The sequence below is a fragment of the Phacochoerus africanus genome, chromosome 4, assembly GCF_016906955.1.
Source record: "Phacochoerus africanus isolate WHEZ1 chromosome 4, ROS_Pafr_v1, whole genome shotgun sequence".
In the NCBI taxonomy this organism is placed as follows: Eukaryota; Metazoa; Chordata; class Mammalia; order Artiodactyla; family Suidae; genus Phacochoerus; species Phacochoerus africanus.
Window position 1 is genome coordinate 86283380 of NC_062547.1, and position 13734 is coordinate 86297113.

General features: G+C 44.8%; 1 protein-coding gene across 5 annotated transcripts in view; it reads left to right on the plus strand.

Moving 5' to 3' along the window:
* Positions 1 to 13734, plus strand: part of PDE8B (phosphodiesterase 8B) — a 227044-nt gene that overhangs the window by 140865 nt on the left and 72445 nt on the right. For all 5 annotated transcript variants that reach the window (XM_047778158.1, XM_047778154.1, XM_047778155.1 and 2 more), the window contains exons 9-10: positions 725 to 813; positions 2895 to 2955. In XM_047778158.1, the coding sequence (XP_047634114.1) occupies positions 725 to 813; positions 2895 to 2955 (150 nt within the window). The remainder of the gene's footprint in view (positions 1 to 724; positions 814 to 2894; positions 2956 to 13734) is intronic.

The window sequence follows — 13734 nt, forward strand, 5'->3', positions numbered from 1 at the left end:
ATACTACCACAGGTCTGGTGACCCCGATATGCATACCAGCTGGCCACCTTGTATGAGAACGGGGACAAGAAGAGGCTGCGGAGAAGCTCAGATTCTGATTCAACCACTTCCTCCCAGAAATTGTGGGGTTGTCGAGGGCTCCCCCCAGAGGTCACCAAGCACTCGGCCCCAGCCAGTTCCCCAGGGTGCCAATATAGCAGGAAACTGCCAGGAGTCAGACTAAGCCCAGGGAAGTCTTCACTGGAGGCCCCATAGAATTGGAGAAAGATGATGGGCTTTGTGGGGAGTTAAGAGATACAGATTTATAACCACGTTTTCCACTTCTTCACATGGGCCAATTACTTAGCAACTCTGAGCCTCATCTGTAAATTAAGGATGATAATTTCATCCTTGATCTTTACGGGTTGTTGTAAAGATCGAGAGGACCTCAGAAAAATCCCTTGATCTGGTGCCACTACACCCATAAGGCTGACAGCAGGAACTCTACCCACTGCTCAAGTGTCCTGGAACCTGGGAAGGGCACCCCCAATGCTGGACTCATTGGTCTGGTGGGCTTGGTGCACTGTGGCCTTGAGTCTTATGTAGTCAGCATCCCAGTGGGTCCAGCTCTAGAGCTGTATTTTGTGGATAATAGCAAAAATGTGTGGGATCTCATTGAGATCCTCTGTAGGAGCTCCCATAAGCTGGAATGGAAGGATCTTAAGAACTCTCTCTGTCCTTATAGGAGTGGCAGGGCGTTTACTATGCCAGACGGAAATCGGGTGACAGCATCCAACAGCATGTGAAGATCACGCCAGTGATTGGCCAAGGAGGGTGAGTGCCAACTCTTTAACTCTATCAGTTGAGAGGCCCAAGTGGGTGCTGGGTTTGTCTATGGAAATGCAAGTGTGTTAGACCCACAAATACGGTATGGTTGGGTCTGTACGTGGTACATGCCAAGGACACCTCCACGTGGTTGGCAACCTCCCCCAAACAACAGCACCCCCTTCTTGTGCTGGTGAGCTTCAGGAAGCATCCCCCTAGCTGTCCACCTCCACCTGAATGTGTGTAGTTCAAGTGTTGCCACTGGCGGTGCAGAAGCTCAATTGCTAGGCCTTCCCCCTTCAGAACAACAACCGCAAAACAGCAGGGCTCCCTGGCCTCAGCCCCGCCCCAAGAGCCGCTCTTTCTCTCCAGGCCTGGGGGCTTGTTGTGCACGCAAGAGCGCTCTGGCTGTTGCAGTTAGGAAAGAAAGGTCCCTAACCAGAGGCTGAGGCACCGGATTCCATTTAATCTCCAATGACTGTAGAAGCCTGTTCCTTTGCAGACGGATAAGGAAAACATGCAATTCCTTTCCCTTCTCCCAGTTACGTTTTGTGAGAAGGTTTATGTGAGAAGGATCCATAACCAGGATTCTCTAACAGTACAGCACCAGGGAGCCTTGATAAACAAGCCCGAAGGCCAGTACCAGCTGCACAGCACAGGGTTACAAGGGACATTTTGGAAAAAGAGAAGGTGGCTGTTATGATGCCAGTACCCAGAAAAAGACAGCCCTGCGTGTGGCTCTTAGGACTACCCAAGTTCATCACAAATCATTGTGTGGTTGGAAAACTTGAAATAGTCAGCAAAGTGTCTGTAGGTTGTTTCCCTTCTGATTTTACTTGTTTGTCGGCTTCGAAACTGTTCCCCCATCGGTTCAGAGACCACTGTCTCCTGCCATTTTGCTTCACTGTGGGTGGTGGGGACGCTGGCAGGCCCTAACTAGGGGTTGCAAGCACACGGAGAGGGACCCCGCATCCCTCCTGAGCATAGAGAGCTCCACGTGGCCATGTCCACCCGCGGTCCCAGCTCAGGGGCTGCCATGGCTGTCGCGTTCTTACCAACCGTCATCCCTAGTCTGTCTTCTCAAAAAATGTAAGCTAAGATTCACTTTGTGCATGTGGCCAGAATGATTAGGTACCCAAGGCAAAGGAGATGGCTGGAGTTAATGCTTAGTGATTGCTGCCTGACTCCATCTTCTGATGTTACGGATAAGAGCAAGAAGTTCTTTTGTCCAGAGACAGCATTACTCCCCCCCCACCCCACCCCGCAGTGCACTATCAGAAGAAATGCCTCTTACAAGTAGGGAAATTTTACCCTCTTCCTGTCTAGTGACACTCCTTACAGAATAACAGTGTTTTTGACGCTCTTTTTATTGTCCTCCAGAGAAAACTGAACCAAAGAGAGAGACAGGTAGAGACAGGGAGCGAAAAGAAACTCATTACTGTAAAATCTAACTTAGCTTCACTCTGTAGAAAGCCTCCGCCTGAGCTGATGTTCGCACAGGGCTGAGGCACCTATCGTCTGTCCCTGGTCCACTTGTGACAATGACCAGGCCACAGGCTGTTTGCAGATTCTGTCCACAACCTGAAAACAAGAGGATTTTTCTCTGCCTGAAAGATGACCAGGCTGTGAAAGAATATGAAAGGTTAAATATAAAAACAGCCATTGTGAACTTGGGCCACTGTCCAAATGAGTCTTTGCCTTCTATACAAGCTACAAAAGTATTAGTAAAAGTATTCACGTCAGCAGAATTAAAACCCATTTTGTCTGGAGGAGTGTTTCATCCTATCACAGATGCTGTCTGGGAGCCAGGCCTCAGGAGTGGGTTAGCAAATGAAGTCCCCTTTAGGAAAGTGTTGCCAAGCCAGTTGTGATGAAAAGAGAAGCCCAGTTTCTGAAGGCATGTGTGGGCTGTGTGTGAGAAGAAAAAAAAAATGCATTTTTTAGAGATGGTGTCTTGTTGGAATTTAAAATCTGTCCTAGAATGGACCCTGGCGTTTTACTCGAAGAAGACGCTATTGATGTTTTCATTTGCTAATTTGTTGAATCATCTCATAGCTGACTCACTAATAACTGGTTATTTATGTTATTAGGAAAATTAGGCATTTTGTCTCCCTCAAGAAACTGTGTTGTACTACTGACAATAATAAGCAGGTATGATGCTCGGTTTGCTTCGTTTGCTTTGTCAGCTTGACCCTGCATGGCATTGTCACACCTGTTTTCTGCTTGTCTTTCTCTGTAGCTTCCTATAGTTGCCAGTGAAAAAGCTTTATAGCCAGATTAGGCTTCTTACACAAAGAGGAACACAAAATCATTCCCCTGCAAGCCTCTGCTACTTGATTTGTAATGCACATCAGTTATGATGTAGCTTGGGTCTGTGCAACTTGGAACCAGTGTATTTTATGAGAGCATAAAATTCTTCCTCCACATAAAAAATGGTCTCATTTTCTGTCTTAATTTCTTAAACGAAAGTATGTATGCATTTGAGCCTTTTGCCTCTATCAGTTCACATCAAAACCAAAAATCATTCCCACTTGGTACGGGGAGTTATTTTTTAGCCATTATATCATGCAGAATAATGCAATTGAAGGTTTTTTTCTGAAGTAACAGGACAGTAATAAGTTGCTGTATTTAAGAGATTTTTCTAAGGTAGTTTTATCATAGAGGACAACAATGGTATCGGTATTTTCTCCTCACTTATACTTTAGTACTGGGTTATGTTCTTTTCAGGTCATGCTACCAAATTTGTTGATTAAAAAGTATTCAACAAACATAATTACCATTGATCTAGTTTTTAATGTGAATCTATTTAGGTATGGTCAATGTACAATATTATGTAAGTTTCAGGAGTACAACATAGTAATTCCTCATTTTTAAAAGTTATATTCCATTTATAGTTATTATACACTGTTGGCTATAGTCCCTGTGTTATACCTGTATCCTTGGAGCTTCTTTATTGTATACATAGTAGTTGGTACCTCGTTATCCCCTGCCCCACTGGTAACCACCGACCACTGGTATGTTCTCTGTATCTGAGCCTGTTTCTTTCTCTCTCTCTCTCTCTCTCTTTTTTTTTTTGTCTTTCTTTCTTTTTTTAGAGCCGCACCTACACACATGAAGGTTCCCAGGCTAGGGGTCCAATTGGAGCTGTAGCTGCCGGCCTACACCACAGCCACATGCAACGTGGGATCTGAGCCACATCTGCAGCCTACACCACAGCTCACGGCAACCCCGGATTCTTAACCCACTGAACGAGGCCAGGGATTGAACCTGCATCCTCATGCAGTGCCATGATGGGAACTCCAGAGCCTATTTCTTCTTTGTTCATTCATGTGTTTTATTTTTTAGATGGCACATATAAGTGATATTATACAGTCTTTCTCTGTCCGACTTATTTCACTTAGCATAACAACCTCCAAGTCCATCCATGTTGTTGCAAATGGCAAATTTTCATTCTTTTTTATGGCTGAGTAGTATTCCGGTGTGTATGTGTGTGATTTTAAAAGAAGGGACAATATTTCTCAAGGAAGCATAAGGCTGCAAGACATCATCCATTTTAGTGTAATAGATCAGGGACATGGGAAGTGGTGTGGGATCAGAAGAAAGCCTGGCCAGGAAGGAAGGAAACTGTGGGATGATAGACCCGAGATGCCTGGTCTCCTCCCAGTGAGAAAGTGGCTTCTATGGGAGGGGACTGAGTGCCGTGAATGTGTGGGGAGTTTCCCGCTGCTGTCTCAGCCCATTGGAGTATCTATGTCCACATGCTTTCATTTAAAATAATGATCAGTATTTGTGTGTGTGTATATATATATATATATGTTTTTTTTTTTTTTTTTGTCTTTTTGCCATTTTCTTGGGCCGCTCTCGTGGCATATGGAGGTTCTCAGGCTAGGGGTCTAATCGGAGCTGCAGCCACCAGCCTACACCAGAGCCACAGCAACGCAGGACCTGAGCCACGTCTGCAACCTACACCACAGCTCACGGCAACGTCGGATCCCCAACCCACCGAGGAAGGCCAGGGATCGAACCCGCAACCTCATGGTCCCTAGTCGGATTCGTTAGCCACTGCGCCATGACGGGAACTCCCCAGTATTTGTATATATTGTGAAATGATCACCACAGTAAGTCTAGCTAACATCCATCACCACACATAGTTATGATTTTTTTTCTTGTGATAAGAACGTTTAGTATCAACTTTTGGCAACTTTCAAATATACACCATAGTATTAACTAACTGTAGTCATCATACTGTATAGTAAATCCTTAGGACTTATGTTGTAGCTAGAAGTTTGTACTTTCTGACCTCTTCCATCCCTTTCACCCTCCCACCCCTCCCCGCACCTCTGGCAACCACCTGTCCTTTGTCTGTGCCTATGAGTGTGAGTTAATGTTTTTGTTTTTAGATTCTGCATGTAAGTGATAATGTATAGTATTTGTCTTTCTCTGTCTGACTTATTTCACTTACCATAATACCCTCAAGGTCCATCCATGTTGTTTCAAATGGCAAGATTTCCTTCTTATTGCTAAATAATATTTCATTGTAAATATATATACCATGAGTTCTCATTGTGGCACAGCAGAAACGAACCCGACCAGTAACCATGAGGTTGCGGGTTTGATCCCTGGCCTTGCTCAGTGGGTTAAGGATCTGGCGTTGCCATGAGCTGTAGTGTAGGTCGTGGATGTGGCTCGGATCTGGTGTTGCTGTGGTTGCGGTGTAGGCCAGCAGCTGTAGCTCCCATTCAACCCCTAGCCTGGGAACCTCCATATGCTTCAGGGCATGGCCCTAAATAGCAAAAAAAAAAAAAAAAAAAAAAGTACATACCACATTTCCTTTGTCCATTCAACCATTGGTAGACAAGTAGGTTGTTTTCATGTCTTGGTTGTTATAAATAATGCTGCAGTGAACATGCAAGTACATATATCTTGTAGAGTTAGTGATTCATTTCCTTTGGGTAAATACCCAGAAGTGTAATTGCTGGATCTTATGGTAGTTCTGTTTTTAATTTTTTCAGGAACTTCCATTCTGTTTCCTATAGTGATTGTACCAATTTACATTCCCACCAACAGTGCACAAGGGTTGTCTCTAGATCCTTGGCAACACTTATTCTTTTACTTTCTGATAATAGCCATTTTAACATGCGTGAGTTAATATCTCATTGTATTTTTAAAGTATATTTCACTAATAAATAGTGATGTTGAACACCTATTTGCATACCTATTGGCCATCTCTATGTCTTCTTTGGAAAAATGTCTATTCATATTCTCCATCCATTTTTTAATTGGGTCGGCTTTTTTTGCTATTGAGTTATATGAATTCTTTAAGTATTTTTTTAAATATTAACTCTCTTATCAGATATATGATTTGTAAGTATTTTCTCCCATTCAGTAGGTTGCCTTTTCATTTTGCTGATAGTTTTCTTTGCTATCCAAAACATTTTAGTTTTTGTAGTCCTAATTGTTTGTTTTTGGTTTTGTTGCTTTTGCTTTGGGTGTCAGAAAATCATTGCAAAAACCAATGTCAAGAAGCATATCCTCTGTTTTCTCCTAGGAGTTTCAGTTTCAGGTGTTAGCTTCAAGACTTTAATACGTCTTGAGTAGATTTTTGTGAATGGTGTAATAAGGCAGTGGTCCAGTTTCATTCCTTTCCATGTAGCTGTTTAATTTTCAGCATTGTTTACTGAAAAGACTGTTGTTTCCCCTTTGTATATTCCTTTGTTAGAAATTAATTGACTACATATATATAATGTGGATTTGTGTCTGGATTCTATTGGTCTACATTAATAGATACATTGATCTTTGTGTCTGCTTTTATGCCAATGCCATACTGTTTTGACTACTATAACTGTGTAACATAGTTTTAAATCAGGAAGTGTGATGCCTCCAGCTTTTTTCTTCTTTCTTAAGAATATTTTTTTAAAAAATTTTCTAGAATAGCAAAAGCAGTCATGTACTTTTTCATAAGATTTAATTCAACATAAAATGCCTCCTTCAACACTGAGCATTTCATCTGGAATCAGGAAGTGTTCACTTAATACCATAAAGCTACACAGAGAGGCAACTCCTTGGAGACCTCTGGAAAAGGAGGGAAATTGACTTTCATAGGAAAAAAGTTTTTTTTCTTTCCTGACAGCCAAGTTTAGACATCTCTAGAGGAAGAATGAGGTCCACATGGAAGGTGACATGGATGGAGGGAGAATCATAGGACATGCTGGTAGATTTTTAGAAACACGCTGAACCCAAGGAGTACGAATAAAACTGTGTGGGCTGTGAAGTCACAGTGTAAGACACAAGTCCCCTTGGGTTCATTCACGCCTGTGCCAGAAATGAGCCAAGTATATTCCACATCCAAAACCAAGAGCAGCCTCTCCCCAAGCCTAGCCTTACTCCTTCTCCTTCCCTGCTTCCTCTTTAGTTACCAGGACCTCCAATCTCCTGTCACCATTCTCCATGCAGCTCCATGTGCCCAAATTCTTCCAGTCCTCCATCATGCAGCCCAAGAAACATCAAGTTCTATCGCCCTTCTCAAGCCCCCATACCTTCTCTGCTGTGTATCACCCCTACCATTATCATGGCTACTTGTGTGCCTCACTGCCCTCTTTTCTTTAGCAGAGTTCCCTCGCTGTGCTTGTCTTTGTGTGCCTGTGTGAGCCTGGCACATAGTAGGCCCTCAAGCATTTAGTTGAATGGAGTTGAATGCCTCAGTCCTAGTCTCCTGCCACTTGTAAATTCTTCCTGTTTCACAGCGAAAGCAGACTAGCCCTTAGCACAGTACCTAGGGTTGCAGAAGAGGGGCCACCTCTTTTTTTTCTGCAACTCTGCCTAGAAATATCTTTATTGCCATAAATTAGCTGCTGGTCTGAGCTGGGTAGAAACGCAGGGCTCAGATATCCTGAGCCATTGACGTCACCTAATGGTGCACAGGCATAGAGAGACACTTAGATTTTCCAGTAACAAAGAATTTTTATATCTCTGGCCAGCCACAGTGTTTTTCCTCCTCATCAAAGGAGGCTGAAGTGAATGGTGATGGGTCTGTGACGGGAAGGGCTCCCTGGAGGGTGGGAGCAGCCGTCTGCAGGCGGTTCCAGTGGTGCTGCTTTCTGGGGTTTGGCCCTGACGTCAAAAACCTGCCCATGGGTTTGCATTTTAAAAAGGAATGAAATTGGAAGCCAGGCTGCTGTCTGCTGGTGGTGCTTTGTCATCAGTAAAGATCTTTTTTCCTCTGTGAACCCTGTAGCTTTTTGCCAAGAGGCTGAAAATGCTCAGCTAGGATTGTCTGAGTAAACATTGTCTCCCCTTCCACCACTCACATACTTTCTCCCCAGATGTGTATTGAACACCAGTTCTATGCTGCCACCAGGGACTCAAAGTTTCTGCCCCAGAAGCCATGAGGGACACAGACACATAAAGAGGATACAGTTTTAGAGCATAGTGCAGGGAGGTGTGAACTGGGCTCTGGAGAAGCACAAAACACAGAACCAAAGGATGCTGGTCAGGACTCTTTAGGTGTCGTCTATGGCAAAGGGAAACAAGCTATAACCTACAAGCCAAATGTGGCCTGTTGTGTACATTTTTGGTACATAGCCATGGTCTTTGTTACGCAGTACATGTAGCTGCTTTTACACTACAATGGCAGCATTTGGTAGGTACAATGGAGACCATGTGGCCAGCAAAGCCTAAAATATTTACTCTCTGACCCTTGATTGAAAAAATTTTCCAACCCTACTTCTCTTTTTTTTTTATTTTTATTTTTTAAATTTTAGGGCCATACCCATGGTATATGGAAGTTCCTAGGCTAGGGGCTGAATTGAAGCTGCAGCTGCCAGCCTATACCACAGCAATGCCAGATCTGAGCCACATGTACAACCTTCACCATTGTCCTCATGGATACTGGTTGGGTTCATTACCTGCTGAGCCACAACAGGAACTCCTCCAACCCTACTTCTAGAGGATAATTTTCTTTCTTGGATTCCCCACTTTCTTAGGCCAGGGACTCTTTGCCCGAGCCCTCTGAAAGCACCCCCTCCATGCATGCACACACTTCTTGGGACACGTTTTGCCTTCATGCTAACCCTGCACCCTGGTTCAGAGCCTATCTCAACCCCTTTATACCAGTGAAGACATGAGGACTTAGTTCCCCTGAGGCTTTTGCCTTTTCATCAGGTCCAAATCAAAATCAAATGCATGGCTGAAACTGTGGCATTTCAGGGTCCGGGAGTTGGACTTACATAGGGAAAAGGAGGCTTCCAGGATCCCAACTTTACACCAGCTCAGAACTGGCCTGGTCAAAGCAGAGGGGGTCTCACCCCTGCCACCCCTGTAGTGCCCACCCTCAGCCCAATTGCAGCACAGCCCCCATTTTCAGTTCTTCTCCAAGCCCTGGTGAGTGGCAGGCTTGGAGCCATGGAAGAGTGTGGGGCGACAGCTGGTGGCATGCATAGGACTGCATTACCTGGTCCCTGTTCTCATAGTGGGGTGACACACGGGCCATGGAGAAGCCTTGGGGAGGTGTGGTTGTTTCGTGTCCAATAAGAGGAAGTAGTTTTCTTGTGAGGTCAAGGAGCACAACGCACCCAATGAGCAGCTCCAGAAAAGATTACCTTGTTCCATGGGGTTAAAGCAGGAGAAGGTCGGAGTTCCCATCGTGGCACAGTGGTTAACGAATCCGACTAGGAACCATGAGGTTGCGGGTTCAATCTCTGCCCTTGCTCAGTGGGTTAAGGATCCGGCGTTGCTGTGACTGTGGCGTAGGTTGCAGACGCAGCTCAGATCCCGTGTTGCTGTGACTGTGGCATAGGTTGCAGACGCATCTCGGATCCCGTGTTGCTGTGGCTGTGGTGTAGGCCGGCAGCTACAGCTCCGATTGGTCCGATTGGACCCCTAGCCTGGGAACCTCCATATGCAGCAGGAGCGGCCCAAGAAATGGCAAAAAGACCAAAAAAAAAAAAAAAAGCAGGAGAAGGTCATGGCCAAGCTCAGGGGAAATTGTTCTGCTTGTTTGCTTGCTTGCTTCCTCCCTCCCTTCTTGTTTGTCTGCCTTTCCTTCTTTCTTTCAACTTTAAATGCCTTTTTTAAAAACTCCTTTTTTTCTTAAAGTATAGTTGGTTTCCAATATTGTGCCAATTTCTCTCTCGTTCTGCTTTCTAATCAAGGTTCTAGGACAAAGACTGGTTGAAAGCAGACGAGGATCAATCTGACCTGGATTTTGCATAGAGCTTTCCAAGGTAGACTGCAGAGGTTCCTGCCTTTGGCATTTCATTGACCACTACCTCACCCTCATGATGGGAAGGTGGTTTTAGCCATGGAAAATTAGGCCATAATCTTTGAAGAGTAGCTGTTATGTGAAGTTTGGCTTAGTGGAAACCTTGTTTCTTTCGGGGCAGATCTGTGTAAGTGTCGACATACTCTGACATCAGTATGGAGACAAGCATTGGAAAGTCACTGCTTTAAAGGCATTTTCAGGAGTTCCCGTTGTGGCGCAGTGGTTAACGAATCCGACTAGGAACCATGAGGTGGCGGGTTTGATCCCTGGACTTGCTCAGTGGGTTAAGGATCCAGCGTTGCCGTGAGCTGTGGGGTAGGTTGCAGACACGGCTCGGATCCCGCGTTGCTGTGTCTGTGGTGTAGGCCGGCAGCTGCAGCTCCTATTCGACCCCCAAGCCTGGGAACCTCCATATGCAGCAGGAGCAGCTCAAGAAAAGGCAAAAAGAAAAAAAAAAAAGAGCGTTTTCACACACGTGACTTATTTAGGGATAGTAGAGACAGAAATAGGGGCTGAATAGGCCAGGTTTGCAGTGATAAAACCTTGCTTTGAAACAAGCTTTTTGGGGTTCATAGGACTATGCCATTTTATACAAGGCACTTGAAACGTCTGTGGATTTTGACATCTACAGAGCTGGGGGGTCCTGGAACTAATCCCCCATAGATATCAAGGGATGACTGTGTTTTGTTTTAAAGTAAACTATCTAATCTTGAAATTGTTATAAATATTATGGGAAAGTAGAACTTTACTGTCATAATAATAACAATGCATAAGACTGAACTTACCCTAAGTGCCTAAAACAAAATACAAAGCATGTAGAGTGTCAGGGAGTAAAGGGGGAGAAGGAACAGGTCTTTACTTCTGTGAAGGCTTCAAGTGGGGAGGAGGGACTGGGCCCTAAAGGCAAAAGCAGTGGAAAGTTTTAAGGAATCAGATAAGGCTCAGTATAGAAAAGAATTATTAGAATTGACCATAGTTGGTAGCCTTAGTGGGTAGTGAGTTCACCACCATGGGAAGTAATCAAACAGAAGTAGACTGAGAATTATGTAGGAAAAGCTGTCTAGGGAGGTCACTCACTGGCCAGGTCCGTGGCTCTCCTAGTGTTGTTCCCTAGAGCAACTGTGGCCCTAGGAGTTTGTCAGAATTACAAAGCCAGATTACAGAATCAGAAGTTTGAGGGTGGGCCTGGTCAGTCAGTCAATAAGCCTTCCAGGTGCTTCTGATTCACTGAATTTTAAGAGCCCTCAGATAAGATGAATGGCTTCAAAATGCTAATAGTGTGAATTCAGATCATTGGTTGATGAGCTAAGGCTGTTCTGGGTTTGATAGAGTCAGAAAAGATGATTTCACTTCTGGCTCCCCAGCTTTGCCCTCTGAGCATGAGGCCTCTGACCCAGGCTGCTCAGGATTTTGTGTCACTGAAAGCCCCCAACTCTGCTCCAGCCATGCCCGGCTTAGGCCCTAGACCTGCCTGTCCCAGATTGAAATGTTGCCTGTCACACAGAGACATGATCTAAGTTAAACCACATGCTACATTTCAGGGCCTTAGGATGAAAAAGAATGTAAATTAGCTCATTAATTAAAAATATCGGCCTCAGAGTCCCCACCGTGGCACAACAGGATTAGCAGAGTGTCTGCAGCGCCAGGACGCAGGTTCCATCCCGTGCCCTGTGCAGTGGGTTAAAGGGTCTGGCGTTGCTGCAGCTGCCGTATAGGTTACAACTGCAGCTCGGATCTGATCCCTGGCCCAGAAACTCCATATGCCATTGGGCAGCCAAAAAAAAAAAACAACAAAAAAAAAATCTGTCTCATGTTGATTACACATTGAGATGATGTCTTGCACATATTGTGCTTAAAATGCTACATTAATTTCACCTGTTGCTTTTTACTTTTTAATGTGGCCACTAGATAATTTAAAATTAGGTGTGTGGTTTGCAGTGTGGCTCACAGAGTATTTCTCTTGGAGGTCTGACCCTTCCCTCCCCTGCCAAATCTCACCAGGAGCCCACATCCCTGTACCCTTTCACAGGTGATAGAGGGGGCGAGGGAGCCAAGGACATGGACTAGCTTCAGCCAGTGGGTCAGCCTCAGACTCACCCAAGCCCCTCGGAATGCTTTCCCCTTGGGTTTTGAACACACCTTCAGGGAACATTTGGGGGGGTGGGGAGGGTAGCTTTCATTAGTTCTCACACTGTGGCTGAAAATTAGCTTTCTGGAGCTGTCAGGGTCAGGGGGAGCACGGGGGCCCACACCCTCCCACCCACTGTCCCCCTGGCCCTTCCAGTTCCCACCCCAGATGCACCTTCTCTTGGATGCATTTCCGTTTTCACTGGCCCAGGCCTCTGCTCTCTCTGCATTTGCCAAGGTAGGCTTCCCCCAACCCTTTCCTTCCCAGCAGGTGGCTTGGCTGATAGGCCTTTTCATGACTTGGGGGCTTCCCGCTCACTTAGCCTCATCTCTGGAGTTCGCTGTAAAGCAGAAGAGGATGGGGTGGCTGGTACAGGGAACCAGGAGAACAGGAGGGTAGAATCACTGGCTGGCTTCTATTCATTGCTGATCCTTGGTGATAAAAACAAGTTTTCAGTGTGGCTTGTATTTTCAATATAAGATGTGTCACGTGGGGTTTTTTGTTTCTCTGGTTTTTTATTTTCTTAACATGGAAGAAGTATCCATAGAAACAAAGTGGAGAGAGGTTTTTTTTTTTCTGTAACCTCAATATATTTGTTACTGATGCCACTTTGTATTTCTAACACCCGTGTAATTCTGTATCCTGAAATGACATTCTTCAGGTTTCTGCTCTATCTAGAACCTCAGCATCTAATGAATTCTACTTGGATACAGTGTATTAATTTGATCCTTCTTTTTATTTAATGTTGCATTACATGGCAAATCTATCAAATGATCCAAATATGTCCCAAGATGTACTTCTCCTGCCCATAAGTACACATAATTGCAACATCGAAGGTTGTCTAGTCCATTTCTCTCCCCCAAACATGTAATATGTATCATCTTAAAATCATTATTCTTGGAGTTCCCACTGTGGCTCAGCAGGTTAAGAACCCATCATAGTATCCGTGAGGATGCAGGTTCGAATCCTGGCCTCACTCAGTGGGTTAAGGATCCGGTGTTGCTGTGAGATGTGGTGTAGGCCAGCAGCTGCAATTTGACCCCAGCCCAGGAACCTCCATATGCCCCTGGTACGGACATAAAAAGAAAAAAAAATTATTCTTTAAATTGTCTACGTTGCATGTTTTAAGTGGTGTAGATCCTTTGCAGCCTCTTTGTCTTTCAGGACGAAACAACCTCTCTTCCCTCCAAGGAGTCTTCTCAAATCCACCTATCATCTCTCTCCCCAGTGAGAGTGACAGGATGGTAACACTGCTTCTCATCATCCCCCACTAGGCTGTTAATCTTTCACTGCTTTGGGTCAGTTCTCATTTGGGCCACTGTGTGTGCCCAGTAGATATCAGGAAAGTTTTTTGAAAACTAATTGTCACTCTTTGGTAACCTTTGGAAGGCCTAGGAGATGAAAGATGCAGGCCTGTCTAGTCCCAAGTAATTATTACATGGCGAGTTTTGGTCAGTGGGTAGCCAACATATGTCTCGTGTGCTATTCCAAAAATATTTGCTCTGTTCTCCAAAACTCAGTTCCAAGTGTGACTTCTTAGAAA